This window comes from Electrophorus electricus, chromosome 22 (assembly GCF_041902795.1).
Source record: "Electrophorus electricus isolate QZ-2024a chromosome 22, ASM4190279v1, whole genome shotgun sequence".
NCBI classification, from domain to species: Eukaryota; Metazoa; Chordata; class Actinopteri; order Gymnotiformes; family Gymnotidae; genus Electrophorus; species Electrophorus electricus.
This window is the reverse complement of record NC_137518.1, coordinates 15,433,160-15,453,923: the sequence shown is the minus strand read 5'-3', so window position 1 is coordinate 15,453,923 and position 20,764 is coordinate 15,433,160. Positions and strand designations below refer to the sequence as shown.

At 42.7% G+C, this 20,764-nt stretch overlaps 1 protein-coding gene across 16 annotated transcripts in view; it reads right to left on the bottom strand.

The window, feature by feature from the left end:
• Window positions 1–287: 287 nt before the first annotated feature.
• The window catches only part of plekhg5a (pleckstrin homology domain containing, family G (with RhoGef domain) member 5a), a 37,858-nt gene continuing 17,381 nt past the window's right edge, over window positions 288–20,764 (bottom strand). For 10 of the 16 annotated variants that reach the window (XM_081705432.1, XM_081705433.1, XM_081705435.1 and 7 more), the window contains 18 exons: window positions 18,906–19,047; window positions 18,450–18,549; window positions 17,859–17,919; window positions 17,587–17,678; window positions 17,205–17,341; window positions 16,259–16,419; window positions 9,574–9,765; window positions 8,626–8,790; window positions 7,505–7,600; window positions 7,108–7,308; window positions 6,759–6,869; window positions 6,203–6,352; window positions 5,823–5,960; window positions 5,583–5,702; window positions 5,027–5,275; window positions 4,369–4,499; window positions 3,054–4,067; window positions 288–1,775 (listed from right to left, as the gene is read on the bottom strand). In XM_081705432.1, the coding sequence (XP_081561558.1) occupies window positions 1,766–1,775; window positions 3,054–4,067; window positions 4,369–4,499; window positions 5,027–5,275; window positions 5,583–5,702; window positions 5,823–5,960; window positions 6,203–6,352; window positions 6,759–6,869; window positions 7,108–7,308; window positions 7,505–7,600; window positions 8,626–8,790; window positions 9,574–9,765; window positions 16,259–16,419; window positions 17,205–17,341; window positions 17,587–17,678; window positions 17,859–17,919; window positions 18,450–18,549; window positions 18,906–19,047 (3,270 nt within the window). In that variant the 3' untranslated portion in view covers window positions 288–1,765. Of the gene's footprint in view, window positions 1,776–3,049; window positions 4,068–4,368; window positions 4,500–5,026; window positions 5,276–5,582; window positions 5,703–5,822; window positions 5,961–6,202; window positions 6,353–6,758; window positions 6,870–7,107; window positions 7,309–7,504; window positions 7,601–8,625; window positions 8,791–9,573; window positions 9,766–16,258; window positions 16,420–17,204; window positions 17,342–17,586; window positions 17,679–17,858; window positions 17,920–18,449; window positions 18,550–18,905; window positions 19,048–20,764 lie in introns of those variants that run through there. The other 6 variants (XM_081705429.1, XM_081705438.1, XM_035520563.2 and 3 more) reach the window with 4 other exon arrangements.

Sequence of the window (20,764 nt, the reverse complement as noted above, 5' to 3'; positions counted from 1 at the left end):
GAGCGCGAGAGCTCCAAATCGAATTACATTATTCGGACATACAATATAATAATTAACGCTCTTGTTACACTGCGCTTCTTGTGGAGTTCTCTGTCCCACATGCTTTAAAGGAGGCAGTACTAATCGTCCGAGATCAGTCGTTCGTCTATCACTAAGGCTTGACATACACTTCTCGATCATTTACAAATAGTCTCATTGTAGCATTAAAAATGAGTAACAGAATGTGTTGGGTTAAGAAAATTAGTTTAATCCTTTTGGTATGTAGGAACCAAACGATAGCATTGTAATTTTGGTCGCGTAACTGTTTTTATTTGAAAGTCACTACAATGCATGGTAGCTGTAAACTGATAACGATCAAAATCTAAGGCAGACATGGATTCAGTCTTTAATTTTTCCCCCATTGTCCAAAGAGGTGAATAAACAACGCTACCCTTTGATATTTCAAACAATGACGCAGAGCAATCAAAACTTGTCAACAGAGACTGCTGTCTATAAAACAAAAAAGCTTAAATAAATATTATATTTACATTACATTTAACAAAGAGCAAGCTCATGCAAATTCACTACTGTGGCCTTAGATCAAAAAGTTTACAATTACAAGCCAGACAGATTTCATATTTTAATTTCATGTTTTCCCTATATGGTTAATGTTTGGGGACATGTCTCTCTCTGTAGGTAACTGCAGAATCTTTGGGGTTCAGAAACTATTGCTCGTGGTTATTTACATTATGTGATGATTCAGTAAACTAAAAAAGAAGCAGAATAGATCTATTTTTATTGTTAGGTGAGTCAATCACATTATACTCATAAATCTTGAGTTTCAATATTACTACATATCCACAAGGGGGCAATCTAACTTTAAGACGTCCACCTGTATTATCCTGTCTCGGGTGCCTTCGTTTACATTGCTCGTCATCTATAAAAATGTAAATGTTTTTTCATGTTTGCTCAGATTTTATTTATTTGGTTTTCAAGTGCTCTTAAAGATCTGGAGTAAACAAAAAAGGCTACAATCACATCAAAAATGAATTTCAAACAAATCAAAAGAAAACAAAAACCTGATACACCTCATTAAATACAAATCTGTCCTGTTCTGACATTATTTTTACCTCTTCTTTGAGGTTCACAATGGAATGTAAGTTTCAACTGAGGTAAAAATCTTGCAAAAGCCACTCTCTTAAGTAAACTAATCAATTACAGCAAAATACGTGATATGTAAGTTTACCTTGAATACTGCCTTCATACACAAATGTGCATTTATTAAGTAGTTAATTTATTACGCTTTATCTTTAAGACAGAAAAAACAAAATTCCTTTCTTTTTAATGGCTTTGATGTGTAGCCTGATTTTGATGGTACAGTAGTCTACAAACAAGGTCCTTACAACAAAATATGGTTTTTAAGCCCTTCATTAATGTGTACTGCCACTACTGCTACAATATATATATATATATATATATATATATATATATATATATATATATATATATATATATATATATATATATATATATATATATTACCATCTTGCATATTCCGAAGGCATGTGTTACATTATCTTCATGCATGTGTTACAGTCCCTGGGCTTCCAGTGATGGGGTGTCTGAGTGTATTCTCCTGAGCTCCTCCTTTCTCCTGAACCTTTGCTCTTGGGAATATGCTGATACTCCTTACAGATACTGAGATTGCTGTGTTGATGTTCATCACTGCAACTGTTTAGACCACCAATAGACCAGCTAATGGCACTTGCTTCTGTTCTGTCAGACTCTATACCTCCCTGGGAAAAACAAAAAACAAAAACACACACACAAAGAAAGCATAAAGTGAGCGCTCAGAGTGAAATAATAACCACACTGTGCAACCTCACCACCTATTCATTTGTTGTGTCCTAAAAGAACTTTCACATGTTACACAATGTTCAAACTGCAAACCAAGAAATCCTTAAGCAACCTCAACTTCTTACATCTTACCCAAATTACCAGAAGAACTTCCCAATGGTTACTTATCTTGGCATTCACTCTACAAGGTGTACCAAAACCATGTTGCAACCCCCTTAATAAATCTGGGTGGAGACCAAGATCATCAGATAAAAGAAGAGTGAGACAAAAGACCTTGGTGGTGAAATGCCAGCTTCCCACAGGCTGGGAGACAATGGAGCCTGCCTATTTCAGACCTAGGCGAGAGCTGAGGCCATCTGAGGTCATCGTGTCTCGGCCCATCATATGTTCCATAAAGGCAGAAGACCTTTATGGCCAACAGCAGTCTGATATCGAGCGGCAGGGGGAGATAGTGAGTGCCAATGACCTCTTATTACAAAAGGTCACATAGCAACGGCATTCCCAGACAATGAGCACAAGCTTTGAAGCTAGAATGCACAGGAACAATCAATCAGCAGGTTATCTGGGAAGGCTACAGGGCTGTGTCTTAATGTTTGGTGTTGCCATGATGCAGTAGAGATATGACTTGAGCTGGTGGGTGCAGGATACTGATAGCATGTCTGGAATGGGTATCCTTTTGGCTTAGGTGTGGTGTTAAAAACAAATAGAAATGTAGGGTGTCAACTAGGGATGCACCAACATATCAAACAACAAATGTTAAGGACCAATACCATCAGCGGATTAGTTATAAATGGTTGATAATAAGTGCCAGCTGTTTTATCAAACTGTTTAATCAAACAGAAAGGGGGAGGGGCCTCAGGTAGACACTGCAACAAGAAACACCCTTTAACATTACAATCATAACCACAATATGAAATGCTAAAAATAATTTTACCTTATGCAAATGAAGTGTCATATGTAAAAATAATTATGGAAGTAATAGATCAGTGAGTATTTTTTAAAAATGATTTACATATTGGTGCACAGTGCATCATTTGTCTTCTTGTAATGTGTATCTGTGAGAGACTACAAGCTATGCACGGCCCAGTATGCAATCTTTGACTTATGACTAGCTTGAATTCCTGTTTTAAAAGCTGAAAAGAAAGAAAGGAATAAAAGTACTGGTTCATTAGTGGTTACCCAATAATTCACGCATGCAGTTAAGTTGTTACACTTACGAGGCAGTGAGCGTGGAGTTGAGCACCATGGCTGTGCGTAATCTTTGCAGCTGAGACCTGGTCAGCTTCCTATGGTGCGGCTGCTGCAATGCTGCTGTGTCACAATTTCCCTCCAAAGCACCAGGGGGCGATGTTCTCCCACTCTCCCACTTGGGACAGGTCAGGGCCCTGTGCACAAGCTGCGTCTCTGCCCTTCTGAGAGTGTCCGTAGCTTCGCCTGGTAGAGTGTTGGGGTCCTGGTAGGGCTGCCCCATCTCCGTCTGTAGGAGCTCGTTGCTGGACAGCTCCTGTTTGGAGAGCTGAGACAAACTCTTGCTAATGCTACGGTTGGCCGTCTCAGAGGTGCGGGGCAGAGAAGCGAGTCTTCGGAGAAGGTCATCCTCAGAGCGTGACCTGAGGGAGAAGAGCTGCAGGAAGTCCGGACGAGGGTGGACGGGTGAACGGCGCTGCAACGTCAGTGAGCGACACCCCAGGTCCTGAGAGGCAGCCGCAATGTGTTCCACCTCCTCTGGTTCCTCCACCAGGTGTTTCTGGAGGTTGGAATGATCATCCAAAATGTTTGACTCATTAACAGTCACCTGAGAGCCATTCCAAGCCAATGAGTCCTCTTCGTCTGCATCGTCGTCATCATTATCATCAGCACCGTCATCTTCCTCGAAGGCCTCCTCTTCCTCTCCTATGTCTGTCTCCTCTCCTTCATTCTGTTCTACGCCTGCCTTCAACTCCAGTTCTGTGATCAGAGACTCTGGAGAGAGCGTTCCGTAGGCACTGTCCACAGACAGAGAGCGACTCTCTGGATCTACCTCCATGGTGGGCAGATCACCCAGCGTCTCCAGAGCTTGACCATCACTGGTGGAAAGCAAGTCCCTTGAGCTCGAAGAATGTAGAGAATGTCTGAGAGACACATGTTCTGTCTCCACAGGTATGGATGATCTGACCTCCTCGGGCTCATCCATTGCAACCACAGAGAGGGTCTCAGTGGAGCCGTCTGAATGGCTGGGTGAGAGAGAAAGGCTTTGGAGAAGACAGACCAACCGTAAGTGAAAATGTGACCATCAGTCATCTTGAACTAAGGCAAAGCTTACATAAATCATGTACAAGAAATTATCACCCAAGCCAGCACCAGTTAGAAATATTAGCATTTTTAAGTATTTCATATACCTATTTTTGGATGGCTTTTTACAATTAAACAAAAATATTTCTTCTAGGTTTCTCCATGAGCTAATAAATGGAAGTAGATTAATGTGATTTTTAATTTTATATATATTAATTTAAAAAAAATCATGTATATTTTTCTAGGCAGGCAAAGCATTACCTCTTGTCTAGTGGTTCCTTGTGCTGTAGGGAGGGGGAACTAGATGTAGACATGCTGCTCTCTGTCCCATCCTCCTCGTCCTCTTCTCTCTCATCCCTCTGGGATTTGGCACGGAGCCGCTCAAGCTGATTCTACACAAAACACTCCAGAATTTCAAAATCAGCAAAACATCCGGCATGCTAATCTAAAGATATGCTCATTTAAAGGTATGTTAATTCTAAAGATGAGAAGTGCCACAAATTTGCTAAATAAGTAAAACCATTAGTGTTATCAAAGATCAGAGTAGAAAATCTTATCTAAATTCTTACAATCATGGTTTATAATTCACTTTACACACTGAAGTTCTGTTTTGGATTAACTGTATATTCTCCATAAGAGGAACAGGACTTTCAGGCCTTGCATGTCTGGCCTAACCATTGTTGCTTTGAGATAATATGAAAGTAGACAGCCTTCTACAAATGGTCAGCCAAGTATTCCCCCTCCTTGGGCTGCTCCAGCAGATCCTGCTGGAGTTCAGAATGATCTTGTACCTTCATGCTTCTGTGAGTTGCACTTGGTTAGAGTGATTCCAGCAAATTCTCATATGAATAGGATTTTCTTTGTTGCTACCTACCCTCAAGTTTCAGTTTCAGTGGCACTTTTTCTGGCAAGAAGGTACCTGTGCGTTGTAGATAGCCTCCACCCAACTGCGACCCTGGATGCCACTGTTGGCCTGGAAGCAGTAGGAGGCCACAGCGGTGCGGAACTCGTTGAGGTAGATGAGGAGAAAGGTGCCTGGATCCTTCAGCTCCCTGCAGACCACATTCTGAATAACCAATGGCTGGCGAATGACTTTCACCTTCTCCACGCGCTTCACTGGTTTGGTGATCAACAGCACATCCGTGAACAAGAGACAGTACACATCCATCTGGGGGTAGGAAAGAGAGGAGAAAGGAGTGTTGTGGAGAGCACAAAAAAAATCTCCACTGTCAGGAACAGAAGTGCAGTAAAATACATCTCTGTTCCACAAGATACACTTGAGTTTCCTTACTTCCTGATGCTTATGTGCTAATCTGTACCTTTTTTAGGTGACAGGTCTCAGTTATCTTTTGGGTTACATGGGTTATACCTTAAAGGACCTGAGCCTAGATACAAGTGCTGTACAAGTCAATGCTTTTCCCTGAAGAAGTGGCAGCATGCGCGAGGTTGTCTGGACTGGATGGCAGACTTCTCACCCTGCTCTCTTTACCCTCCTTCATCTTCAGCGCTCCCTCCAGATGGAGCTGTCGTGTCTCCTCCGGCGAGGCGGCCATCACCGGAGCCGTCAGGTCAAACTGATTGTACTCCCTGAGGATCTGGTCAGGGGTCAAAGAACAGCGGGGGCAATTAACACAGGTCCCCTTCTGAATGTGTGAGAGGGGTCCAAAGGTTAACCAGCAACGTAGTTCTCAAAGAGTTTGTTCAGGTCATCCCACCTTTTCTACTTCCTCACTAGCACCCTCTACGGCCTCGTAGGCTTCAATGCGGCTAGCGATGGCAGCCAGTTTCTGTTTCTCTTCTCTTTGCCTCATCTGAGAGTCCACGCTGTTGATGAAGCATTCCACCTCCGCCACCTGCAACACCCACCACATCCAGCCATCTTACCATCACATGTACACTGAACAGTGCCACAGAATTCAGAATACAGCATGCACCTGACTTCTTTACATATATAACATATACATATATAACTATTACTGCACATTCACAGTACATGCGCAATAGTAAGATGACAAAGTCTAATCAAGGACATATGGATGTATAATGATATACGGTATATGAAGCTCAAATGGCTATACAAGGCCCTCCTTCTGACCATTCTGGTGATAGTCTCTCGTGCTGCCTGGTCGTCTGTCTTCTTTAGCACACTCTTCAGCAGGAGTGGGTACTTGGTGAGTCTCTGGTGAGGCTTCACCAGCATATCGGTGAGTTTCAGGCGGCTGCACTGCTTATGGGTTTCTGCCCACTGCATAGGAGCACAACAAACAGTTTTGCGGTTAAAGACACCCTCTCGCTTAACACTGCTAATACTCCACCATGTCTAATGTGATGCAAAGGAAGGATAAAGATCTTCTATCCCTGGGATGGAGAGAGGGGGTGTCTGGATTCCATACAACTTTACAAATCTTCCAAACCGAAGAACCATCATTGTTGTGGTATGTTGTTGCTCTCTACCTCCACAACAATAACACATTAAATGAGTCAGTAGTATTTTTTTGCACTTTTTTTATTATGCTTGGTAGACTGGAGGGCAAAACAGATGGTTGAACTTCCTTGAGCTGAAGGGCTCTGTGACAACAGCAATGATAGAGATAGGGAGCACCATGGCACATGTTAAAGTAATGGACCACAGTGTCAGTTATGCCTCTCACCGTCACATAGATCCTGAAGAGTTCATTGTCCCTCATTAAAGTGCGCATATACTCCATGTAGCTCTCCTCCTCCATACAGTAACGGATATAGGGTTTAAACCTGTAACCAAACTAAACACACAAACAGTATAGCAAACAGTAAGTTACGGGGTACTAACTTGCCCTGTACATATTAAGTTTTCCTTGCTCATAGAGACTTGCCCCAACTGTTGAAGGTGGGAATGTGTGACTGTCTGTGTGTCTGCACATGTGCTGAGAGAGAGAGAGAGAGTGAGAGAGAGAGAGAGAGTGTGTGTGTGTGTGTGTGTGTAAGTGAGTGAGTGAGTGTGTGTGTGTGTATGTGACTCACAGTGCAGAAGCCCTGGTGCAGGTCCACTGGGTCGAGCAGGGCACGTCTGTGTCTGGCCCGTTCCAAGGCAGGCAGTAGGACATCAGCCCACAGTGACGTGTGGAGCAGCACAATCTCCTGGATGTTCCCGAATAGACGGGCAGGCTCCACCTCACTTAGAAAGCCACTCTCCTGCAGGTTTAACAACCCACTGAGGAATAGCTACACACATGCACGCACGCGCACACACACACACAAACACACAGTGACCAAAAAAAAAAGTATTGAATTCAGTTACTAAACTGACCACTACAGCTCAAGCCATTAACTTCGTTTCCAAACGAATTACTACAAGTAAACTGAGGCAAATGTAAATCCAATATTTCTGTATCAGGAGTTTCTCTGAAGTGGAGCTTACATCAGTGATGACGTGTAGCTTCTTAATGTAATCTGACTCTGTCTGCAGAAGCTCCCAAATGGCCTCCTGTTGATGGCACAGTCGTTTGGGCAAAGCCTAAGATAAAGAAATAAACAGCCTGAGAAATACACAGCCTGTCTGTGGCTATATGGAAGATGGAAAAGACCTTACTGCTCATCTAATTACTGTATTATACTTGTACCACTGCATTTGTGTAACAAAAGCTCAATTACAGCATAATGTTCAGTGTTACAGCAACATTTATATATACGGAAGAGAATGCAAATTAATTCAATGACATTTAACTGCTAAACAAATGAACATCAAACCACAGCTATAGAATTTGTTCATATTTACTGTAGGGCTGTGTCTAGGATGTAGACAACTAATGCAGAATTGTTTTTTTTACACATACTAAGGTATCTCCATGACACCATGCAATTTAAATGCACAAATATTGTTAACGCATAGGTCATCTTATCCTACAGTTCGTCTTTGCTTACAGCCATAAAATGGGAGGATAGTTTGTCTGTCTACAGCACTGTGTAGATTACTTTAGTCTTGTATTTATGGAGGGTCATAATATCATAAATGTTTGATTATGACAGCATTTTCCATGCGCTTCGTTACCACACTGTTTGTGTCCATGTTTGTGCAAATGAGAAAGAAAACCCACAGCATGGATGATTATGGCATTTTAAATTATGCTTTTATCTTAGTATCTGTGTGCCTGACAACTCCAAAAAAAAACCAAAAAAAAAAAAAACCAAGACCCTTAAGTCTGTCATGTTGTACAAAGGTTGGTAAGAGAACTGCTCGGGTAATGTTACCTTAAAAGAAGAGCATGCACATGTGTGTGCTTGTGTGTGTGCAGGAGTGTGCATGCATTTGAGAGTGTCTGCATGAGTGTGTGTTCCACCAGAGATTTTGGGCCCCATGAAAAGATATAAAATATTAACGATGACAGGTTAATAATTTAATATTGGTACCTAATGTTCCAATAAATTTTTAGGACCCCCATCAGTCAGGGGCCCTAGGAATCGTCCTAACATTTCGCCCCTGCGTGTGTATGTGTGGTGTGTATGGGTGTGTGTACTTGTGTGACATGGTGGTGTGTGTACCTCAGGGTTTCCCAGCAGGTCTTTCCAGCTGTTCTCCAGCTCCAGGTTGGGCTCTTCCTCCCAGGAGTCTTTGTGGAATGAGAGCTGCTGAGGCATTGTGGGTAATCCGAACATCGTGTAGGAGTGGAGTTTACTCTGCAACTGCTCCACTCGGTCACACTCCTGCTGTAAGATATATAGAAAGACGGATGGATCGATGAATACATTGGTTGATATACAGACAGAAGAATGAAAAGAATGGAAAAAAAAAAGAATGAAAGACCCCATCAGTTCCTATTGTCTGGACTTCAAGCTACATTGTGGGTTCATCAGTTTGAGTTTATGTAATTTATCAGAAGCTAAACAGCGTTAGTTGTAAGTTGCTTGGTTTAACATTTGTGTACAGCTGTCTGATGTTGAACAGATTTATGCGGATTGTTAGTCACTTCATTGTGCTGTGTGCTGTTTACAGCACAAAGCCAAACCCCTAGGCACCTTTTAAAAGCTCCCTGGTTCGTGCACACCACATAGAAGGCATTGTTGTCCACACCGGACCAACGTCAGAGCATTAAAAGGAGCCAAGCCGGAACGCAGATAGCAGGACATGACCTCTGCCACCGTGTGTCCCCTCCTGGGGCTACCAATAGTGTAAACACACTCAGGCCTGGGAGTTGTGGAGGTCCCCATGAGTTACCCAACCAGACGCCTCTATCCGACCCTACAAACACTTCACTGATAATCCACGTGCTCTTCCAGGAAAGCTCCACTCAAAAACGTTTTCCTGTGCTCAGACAGGGTAGTTGGGAGTTTTAAAAGCTCATTGGCTTTGACAAATTGATGACGTTTCCTCAAACCCGAATGGCCTAAGTGGGGTCTAAGTGTGAGAAACATGACTTTGCCAAGTGGAGGAGGGCCCGTGTTTGACGGGCAGACACACGCTTTGTGACCGAGCGCATCTGGATCGCACACCTTGCCCACGGAGCCGTTGCTCGAGCTGGAGCTGAAGAGGCCACTGAAGCGGCTGGCGGCACGGTTCTTCCACCGATCCGTGCCTGTAGCTGAGTTCGGCAAGGAGCCACTCAGCTGGGAGACGGAGTCTGTAGCGGGAATGCTGGCGTCACCCAGGAACTCCGTCATGTTTTTCCGTCGACGTGCTTGACCCTAAGAGAGGGGGAGAGAGGGACAGAGACAGGGAATGTCACCACAGTCACCTTTCCTGCATCCTTCTGGAAGAAAAGATGAGCATCTTGACATGCAGAGAGGAAAAGGACCACTCCCATCATACAAACTATGAGTCTCAACCCAGATGCTGCAAGACCTTAGAAGTAGTCAGGGTGCATTGTGGCATTTTACGCGTCCAGGACCATGTCTCAGCCTTGGGGTCGTCAGGTTATACTTAAACAATGCAACAGGATGTTTGCACATGCACGTCAGGCTTCATCTCAGCCATCGTACATGAGTAGCCGTCACCTTGGGCCTGGCAGAAAGAGCTGGAAAGCAAAAGCCTGTAAACATTTCTTGGCTTGCTCACTGGGGTCTTGGACTTGGACGTTTGTAAAGCTGCTTTGTGATATCTGTTGTAAAAAACGCTATATAAATACATTTTGATTTGATTTGATTCCTGCTGTCAAGAGAGGGTTCTGGGTCATCTTGGTTTTGCCAACAGTCTCTGCGAGGAAGGGGGTCTGCAACGTCAGAGGACTGACTGACAGCATGGTGTGAACCCTCTGACCCAGGAGAACAGGAGAAACCCATGAGTCACAACAGGAAAGGCAACACTCTGAAAAAACAGCCAAGGCTTTTCCCTTCCTGACACAATGGAGAAGAAGTGAGGAACGCATGAACACACCAAGGGAAAATGACACGATGTCCCTGGGGTTCAAATGACTTAAGCTTTTGAGACAATGAGTTCTACTGATGGGGTTTCTTTAGGGGGGAAAAAACAATATTTTAAAAATAAGAAAAATGACAAGCAGGCTTTTCAGTGTTGGGATGAATGTTATGTAATTGCATTAATACTGGTGCTAAACAGAGTTCTCTACTCCCAGCCGTCTACAAGGCCCAGTTTGTGATTCAAGCAGTTTAAAAGCAACCTTTAAATTGTCAGTGTTACAATCTTAGCTGGGCTTCAATATACTATGTTTCTGTTAAAAGATCAATGCATTTAAAGTAACTCCAACTACTGCTGCCTTTTAATCTAGCTGCATAATCTCATTTTCTGTGAGAGCAAAAGCACACTTTACACACAGAAATAGCATCAGGTAACTAGAATTAAAAGCCATGTTGTGGAAAATTACCCATACTAACTGCTAGGTCAGTGTACCAGTATACAGATGAGTACTTACACCTTTGCATAAGATGGACACATATGCTGCTATAAGGGGCAGGGCCTCATTAATCAGTGCCTGTGTGTGTCTCACTTTCTTCAACACATTAGATTCACAAACAAGCTCAGGATTGATAGTACACTTCAGACAAGTTCACTGTTTAACTCTTGCTCTAAGCATTTTTGTTCATTCAATTAGACCCACACCAGAATGTGACATGACATCCTTTACATGGACTTGAACACTTGTGATGATGTGCAGTGTTTTAGCACCCAACAGCCCGCTAAGCATATGCATGCAGGAAACACAATCTGTGATGGCACCTCTTTTAGCACATAGTTATATTTCAGCTTTTTCTAATTATTAAACAAATTTTACTATTTCACTATTTAAAAAAAAAAAAAACTGTTTCCTTTTTTTTTTAAATGAATCCAACAATTTACATTTACATATATTAAATAACCTTCAATTTCCAAGAAAGCAGTTGTGCAAATCTTAAGCCAACCTCTCTGCTTTAAAAATAAACCAGCATGCCAGCATGCAAGCAGTAATTCAGCCACTCCTCACCGTGGATGTCAGAGGCATTTCCAAAACGCTCATCACCATTGCACTACATCCAGAAACGACTCAGTCCTTTATTGTCCCCCTGAGAACAAAACTCCAGCAATTGCCTGCTTCTGTAAACCATACAGTCGTGTGCTGCTACTCCCCCGCTGATCTGTCAAACCCTTCCAAGCGCCTGAATGAAACAAGACGTTCACATGCACCCTCGCTGCCCGCGCGTGTCGCCGTGTGTGCGAGTGAACCTGAAGGTGGAGGTCTGAGCAGAGCCTGCTGCATTGCTGAGGAGGCCTGGCTGGCTGTCATGGAAACGGCAGGATCCTGCCCTCCTATTGTGCGAACAGGAAGAGTGGGGACAGAAGAAGCGGCTGGAAAGCAGGGAGGCGGAGTCCGACTCTCTCGCCACCTCTAGCTACTGATCCAGTGTCAGCTCTTAAATTTCCTGTCCTGATAATAGCCAGGATGTTAGAATGACTTGAACCGACTGCAGAACAGTTGGCTTCTGTCCACGCAGGAGGAAATGCCTGAGACGAAAGACTGGTCATATCCTGGAGTCACTGGCGGACTTCTCCATTGATGAACGCTGCATTAACTTCCCCTGATCCTACTAGGCAGATCCGTGAAGGCAGTCAAACTCAAGGCTAACACTCCATAAGGACCCTACATGTACTCAAGTGCACAGAACAGAACTGGAAGAGAGCAGCCGGGACAGAACACGCATGGCTTTTGCAAAATATTACTGCATAAGGGCCCTCAGCTTCAGCTTCTATATCAGCAGTTTACAAGGACAGTTAACACCAGAGATTCCCCTTTTATCTCAGTTTATCCTTGAGGTTCACACACTTCATGGCGCAGCATAAAGCCAATCACTTGGAGCCAAGCAAAAGCACACCTCTACTGAGCGTAACTAATTAGCTGCTGCCAGGATGGGCTTAATTGCCTGATTTGCATTTTAAAGAGACAGACTCTCTCTCAAAGTCCATAAACAGAAAAGTAGACAGAGGAATCAAAAGGGAAACTTTCTGCTCTTATCTACTGTGCTCCTTTTTCTGTGTCAAAGCCAAATTTTTCAAAACTTTGAAAACAACTTTGAGTACATCTTTGCTGGTTACAACATACACAGGAATATATCACTACTAATGGTAAGAGAAGAGAAATGGTAGTTTTAGGGCTAAAAGTAAATGCCTTGTTGATATACATTTTTGTCAAAGGCTTGAAAACCTCTGAAGGAGAGAGAAATAGGGAGTGAAACCTGTACATATTAACCTATTTCCGGTTCAACTCCATGTCATTTGCTTGTGTGAATCATGAGGTTTCCTCAAATTTGTTTCAGGCACATCTAGAAATTGCCTCAATTTGCCACCTACATGTCTATAAAGCATAAAAACCAATAACAGAGTAAAGACATGACCGAACTACAGAAACTAACAGTAAACCCTGGTCGTCGTACCTGCAGCTCTGCACAGAAGGCTTCAGCAGATGTATCTATGAAGAGTTAAATATTAATATTGTGTATAGCAATAATGTGGCAAATATACGATAGTGCAGTAAGATAAGAGAGACTGCTTAAGATTAATTTTTCTACAAATTTTCAATTAAAAATTAAAAATTAAAGCTTTAGAATGGTGAATATGATCATTCTCCACAGACAATTAGTAAATTATCTGCAGTCTGTTACAGATGACCGGAAAGGACCCCATTCCGTTTCACTTCATCTTACCATGTGCTCTGCATTGTGACTTGGCATGTACCTAATGCATGTAATAATTTACCAGCAGTCATAATGCATCTTTAACAATCCAGTAGTAGTCAGAATGCACCATAATTTTATGGGCACAAACAGAGACACTTTCATAACAGTGGTGCTTATCAATACTCTACTCTTGTGCTCATAACTAAACTTCCCAAAATGTCATAACATGAACATTTGAAGATGCAACACCAAGATATTTTGCTTTGAAGACTCTCTCAACATCTTAATCATCTCATAGGAGGAACGAGTACTCTGTCTATCAGACGTTGGTCAGCGCACCGTGTACCTTGTTTCCTTGTTTAGTCTCTCCTGACAGATCAGAGGGGTGGCTGCCGCCTGGGGTAGGGCTGACCCTGGCTTCAAAGCACTGCACACGTGCCGCCACCAGCCCGGCTGTGTGCGGTGTGCTGGGGCAGTGTGGAGAAGTTGGAGAGGGCTCACTCAGGGGGCTGTAGGAGGTCAGCATTCCCTCCGGCTTCTCTGCCAGGGAGGGCAAACTGGGCACACGCCACGTCCTCTGACGGAAATTCGGCATTTCAACGTTGCAAGGAAAGCGCTTCGATTGCGCAAAAGACGAGCAGACAGAAACTTCTGGCAAATCCAAAAAAGGTCAGGAAGTCCCACTAATGGTTGTGAGCATCGTGAGGTCCAAAGGGGGGAAAAAAAAAAGAACAAATGTCCAAAGTCCACCAAAAAAGCAGTCCCACATACCAGTAGCTGCTGTCTCAAGCAATTTTAACTGCTAATACAGCGCTGCATGTAATAACACAACACCAAAATGAAATTCCTCAAGATTTCTTCAGGTTCACACTTGTTAAAGGGTAAATCGGTACTACAACCGCCACCATCTCAAAAGACAAACAAGGCTTCAGTGCTCGATATTCCCTGCCCGCACCAGTCAGAACCGTCTGTTCTTCAGTGCGCTCTGTGTTCTAATCTGTGCCTCCCAGTTCTGTTGGGTGAAAGCCTTCCTCCATCACAACGCCCTTTGACCTGCAGCAACTACTGAGGGTGGTGAAGGGCTCACAACCCACCCCTTCCAGCCCACAGCTTACAGTGACACTCGGTTCACCTGCCACCTGGTCAACATGCAGGTGCCACTCCTAGCGCTTTCATTCTCTCTGTCACAGGTCTTATCTGTCTCAGTCTTTACACTCTCATTTATGACTCACTGGTTACATGAGCTTGCCTGGTTACAGCACAGCCCAGTGAAGTACTGGCCTTCTTAGCTGAGTAGTGCGCTTACTGCTTCCTGTCCACATGAGAATCAATCCAGCAACACAATCCGACATACTCTCCCTCACCATCCAACAACTGGACTGGAACCACTGCCAAGGTGGATTCAGAGATGAAAGTCTACAGGTGCCTGTTTTGGTTCTGCAGGACCCCAGCCATCTGGGTGAGATTTTCCATGAAATGAGACCAGGCTGGAGATGCCAGTAGTCTTCTACAGAGCATGCCTGTTGATGTAGATGGAGCTTTGGGTCAGAGCAGGTTATGAGGAAGTAAAAACAGTGAGAGCTTTGAACTTTGGTCACCAGTGGAGGCTTTGCATAAATCAGCCATAGAGATCTGTTGTCGGTTTTATGAGATACGCAATCATGACCCATCAGCATTTCCTACCCGTTCTCAGCAATTTGTTTTAGTCTGCTAAAGACATTCAGTAAGAAACACAAATATACCATGCTGCCAAAATGTACAAGAATGTTACATCCTAAATGTTACATCCTTTTTACAAGCACAGCAAAATGCCTCTGGGGAAAAATGACATTTTCTAATATAATCAGGCACGAGTTAGAGCGTCTTACATCAATGGATTAGACGAACTTGGAGGACGAGCTCTTTGACACTTTTATTCCCCAGAACAAACCACTTTCTGACAAATCTGTGAGACAATTTTAACATGTACAGTGTAGGTCTGAACTACCTTACACACCAGACTTGGCAGAGTCTGTTCTTCATTCCCGAGAACAGTAAACCAACCCAGACACTCCTCAGTCCCCTATATCCATGTACTAAATAGACCTCCATACTACACAGTCCTCCATATCCAGATACTACACAGTCCTCCATATCCAGACACTACACATACCTCCAAACCCAGACAATACACAGTCCTCCATAGCCAGACAATACACAGTCCTCCATAGCCAGACAATACACAGTCCTCCATAGCCAGACAATACACAGTCCTCCATAGCCAGACAATACACAGTCCTCCATAGCCAGACAATACACAGTCCTCCATAGCCAGACAATACACAGTCCTCCATACTTCACACTCCTCCGTACCCAGTCACTACACAGCCCCCCATACCTACGCACTACACAGTTTCCCATACCCAGTCACTATACAATCTCCTATATTGCTCATCAGACTGGTTGGTTCTACTATACTCATCATTTTCAAGAAGATTATTTTCAGTTAATTTTTCTTAAGATGACATGTCCAAGTGGAGGAGTGTGTTTCTGATTTCTGGGAAATATTCATAGTTTTAAAACCAGCCAAATCCCATAGGTTCCCATACAGCACTTCTAAAGATCTATTGTTCTCAGTATGCTGCATCATTTTTCCTGTGGGTGGTAATGGCATTTTGTACAAAGTTCTTAAAACAACAGTAAATAATCAATATAAATAGATACTTAACAGCCCAGAGCTTTATGGTCATCCAGTGCACAGGTCATGACTCAAGGGTCATATCTCTACTGGCTTCCACAAAATAACTGATTTAAAGGTTAAAATGTAGGTACAGTCCAAAGCCTGGGAATTGTGCAGTATGATAAGTGAGGCCCCATTTCACATGTACAGAAAATAATGGCAAAAACATTATTATCTGGCAACAGAAGTTTCCATTGAAGTCCCTCTGTTCTTTTATGTTCTTAAGTTCCTGGCAGAGAAACATATTTGCCTCCCAGGTTTTCTGATGCAACTTCTGGTCCTCTAAGAGACGACAGATGTGAGAAAGAGATGAAGACAGAGACAGAGTGGAAGACTTTGTCACTTCTAACTCACCAAACTGACAAGCAGATCAGACGCCTCACGCCGACCCAGAGAGCCGTGCTCCACACGACCGGTGGAGGCACTGCGTGCACTTGAGGGCCTCATGATGGGCAGACTGAGAGACCTAGGGTCCTTCACCCCCCTCTCAACACGGAGCTCTTCTCCTGGCCGTGCTGCACACACACACACACACACACACACACACACACACACACACACACACACACACACACACACACACACACACACCTTAATTAGCTAAATGTCATATTTGGTCTCATTTTCTAGCTTGGCTGTCCTAGAACACGTTTAAACATTTTTTTCAGTCACAATATGCATTTCAAGGGTTATGGAGGGTTTCACTATGAGGAAAATGTCACAATATCCAAATTCTTAACAACCCTATTTTTTATTGTTAAACACTGTCAACCATGATGACCTGAGCTTTTAAGAAACAAAATTCTCAAAATAGAGGAAAGGAGTTACCCTTCCCCCTCTAAGAAGCTGACGTTGCAGTCTGAATGACCGCCGCCTGCCTAGTAGGTTGCTCCTCCGAGCACTGACCCTGGGAGATCAACAAACATCTAGACCATCAGCACACTAAGCGTAAGGCAGTTCTAATGTAGCTTCCCAAAAGACTTAGCAGTTCAGATAGCGGAGGTGATCCTCCTACTAGCTGAGTAAAATTTCCACTCTAGATGTGTAAAATGAACATATGAAAAATGTGTAGGGTGTGATCTTATTGGTTGAGCGAAGAAAAAAAGGAAACTCTGCTGAGGTCAAAGGATAGACACATGGTCTTCAGGGACACAATGACAACCATCTCACAGTAAATAAATAACAATATTGAACATTGCTACTTTGCTATTCACACAAAAATGGTCATTTTTGTTTGTTTATTAATTTAATGTAACATACTCTGAGCAAATAATGTGTGGCAATAAATGTCCAGGCGCACCTCGCACTCGGAGGTAGTGTCCCCCGAAGCGGTAAGCCTCAAAGCCCAGGGAGAGAGGAGTGTTGGACTGATCGAGAAAAAGATCAACGCAGGAGAGCTCAATGCCTTTCCTCTCAAACACAGTGCCCAGAACCTCCCTGTGACAGACAGCACAGATCTGCCATCAATATCACACCCAGTAGAGCACATCACAGTTCCAGGTACATCTGCGCTAAACAGCTAGTCTTGGCACAAAGACGGCTTTCAATGTGACAAAACACACATATATATGACTATAAACCTTTTGCCAAACCCTAATAGTGGACAGAAGGGATTTAAACATTGAGTGGTATGCAACACCTTACTGTTTAGCAGGCCTGTTGGATGAATTGAAGATATTCACCTTAAGGATTTCTTTTTAACAGCTGGTACTATTTCCATGTCAATGTCAACATTTAAATCAAATTTCAGCGTGAAGCACTCTTTACTGGCATCCTGCAGAGGGCGACAGAAAGAGAGAAACGTTACAGCTGGAATAACGAAACAAGCTGCAACTTTACCCATAAGGCATTCTAAACTTAAAAGCATTCTGAGGGCCCCAAACAACCTTTGACTTTCTTGTTTTTTCTCACTTATTTTGATTTGATCGTCACAGAGCTAAGGTTCGTTACTTACATCTGTGTGTCTCCTCCTTGCTTTCTTCTTTACTAGGTTTATAGGGCCACTCTTGCGATCTCTGGAGGGCGCCGTGTGCGCACACACAGAGAGAGAGAGAGAGAGAGAGAGAGAGAGAGAGAGAGAGAGAGAGAGAGAGAGAGAGAGAGGCTAGAAAGTAAGTGATTGATTCATTTGAAAAAAAAATCTGAAGTACTTATTTCTAACAATTTATTCATGTTTTCAAACAGTTCAAGGAAATTTACTTCATTCCTGGATGAGAAATGTTTTGAAGTTGTTCATTCATGAGTGCCCTCAGATGCAAGAGGCACACAAAGCCATCTTATTCTGATTAAATTTCACTGTTAAACATCTTCATACTAAATTCTTTTAGACAAAAAGGTTAGAACTACCAAGAACATGCACCCTTAAGCTTTCATTTTCCATTTCCCCAAAACTGGCCAGTTTAGCTGTTAAGAGGAACACAGAGTTAAATCCTCAAAAGACTCCCTCTGGAAAGTACAGGGACATCCTCTTACACTAAAGCTGGTGAGCCCCTACGAGTCTAAAGCGGATGGCGGGACGGAGATGGAAAAGAGAAGGAGTACTCACGCAAGGTCATAGCCCCCATCGTCCCCCTCCTCCAGGTCAGAGACGAGGCCAGTGCGGGGGGGGCAGGACCGAGTGGATACGTTGCGGGCCAGGATGGATCCTGACAGGGGGGCAGGAAAAGAGAGAAGACCATCATCCTGCCACAGCTGTACTGTACCCTTCTCACTCTGTGTTATAAGGAAGCCTACCTGGCTTAGCTTTCACTGACATAAGTGCAAAACCTTATGAGCAATGTGGAAATTGAGAGCTAGAGGAAGTACTAAAACTGTCGTCTTATTATCTAACCTTATCAAGGGGCACTCGCTGTCCCTCAACACACTTGCCAACAAGACATTTCTTTTCCATTGGGGAATTTTTTTTTTTTTTCCCTTTGCGATTTATTGAAATGGATTATTCACAAGAATATAATCAAGCGCACAGTTTTCCTTGCTGTTCTGGGGAGAAGAAGCCCTGTACCTTGTGGTTGCAGGTCAAAACGTGGATGTCGGTCAAAGACCATGTTTCCATCAGGAACAGTGTGACAGCGCGAGTCACATGACTCGCAGAGGTGCAACGGGCTACCACCCCTTAAACCTTCACACAGAGGATGGTGACACACCTGAAAAAGAGGGTAGAGAATAGGCATGTATATGCATAAGTCAATTCAATACATTAACTCCTGAAATGTCAGTGTCAGTTTATTTATAAAGCACAATTAAAAACAGCAAATAAACAATCACAGCATTTAGCTCTGATGCTGTTATCCAAAGCAACTTACAATTACGACTGATCACAACTTGAGTAACTGAGGGTTAAGGGCCTTGCTCAGGGGCCCAACAGTGGTAACCTGGCAGTGGTGGGGCTTGAACTGGCAACTTTCTACCTAACTTTATCTAACTTTGCTACTGCTAGCCCAAACATTGACCAAAGTGTTGTACAATAGATATGCTAAAAAACAAGACAAATTCATAAAACAGAATAAAATTAAAAATAATTACTCCAAAAACACACGCCATTAGAAGATAAGTAAAAGCTATAGAATAAAAGTGAGCTTTGATAAAGTGGGCACTAAACGAATCTGCAGCAGTTCAGTCCATAACTTAGGTGCCGCCAAAGACTTATAAACTAATAATAAACCTTAAAACATATTCTAAAAACCACAGGGAGCCAATAGAGGGAGCACAGACGTGATATGCTCTCTTTTTAGAGTGCCAGCTAGATACTTAGTAGCAGCATATTGGACTAGCTGTAACCTTGAAATCATTGTCTATCCTGTACCTATATAGAGAGCGTTACAGTAGTCCAAACATGGAGATAAAAGCATGAATTATTTTTTAAAAATTGGAAGAACAGGTTTAACCTTGAATAAAAATCTTAATTGAGGAACTGTTTCACTGCTGCATTAATTTTCCTATCAAATTTAAAATAATTTAAAATCATTATCAAATATAACTTCCACTTATTTGACTGTGGGTTTAATAGAATATTGCCAGCACACCGAGGTTTCAGAAGAAGCTGTTAGGAGGACCATTTTATTCAAACAGAACCAATTCTGTCTTGGACTCATTAAAATTATCCAGACATCCTCAATACAAAGCAGTAATGATGTTACAGATATAGCTTCATTATTTATCAAAGGTAAGTAAATCTGGGTGTTGTCAGCATAACAGTGGTATATTACACCATGTTTCCTAAAGATGGACCCCAAGGCCAGCATACATAATGAAAACAGTATTGGACCCAATCTAGATCCTTGCAGAACCCCACATGACAAATTAGCAGTTAAGGAGGTCACTTCTCCACAGGTGACTGAGAAAGTCCTATCAGATGATTAGTACCTAAACCAGTTCAAAGCAGTCCCTTTGATACAAAAACTGGTTTCCAATGAATTAATAAGAATATTATGAGCTATGGTATCAAAGGCTGCTGATAAATCTAAGAGCATAAGAACCGCATTGTTGCCGGAATCAGTGCTATGAAATACTCTAAAGCCAGAGTGAAAAATATAAATATTATTCCTGTCTAGATATGATTTCAACCGTATTAAGGCTACTTTCTCTGAACCTTTTCCCATAAAATGAAGCTTAGATATACTTCAATAATTAGTACAGACAGGAAAATCAAGGTTTGTTTTTTAATGAGAGGCTGCACTATCGCATGTTTAAGATTGGGAAGAAGCATGGCCATACTGAGTCTGCTATTAATAATACTCAGAATTTGAGGACCAATACTATCTAGGACCTCTTTAAAAAGCTTAGGACATAAAAAATAACATTTGTTGTAAAAGGAAAAAATTACCACAGAACGTTTCAACAATACTGAAATAAAGTTTAATG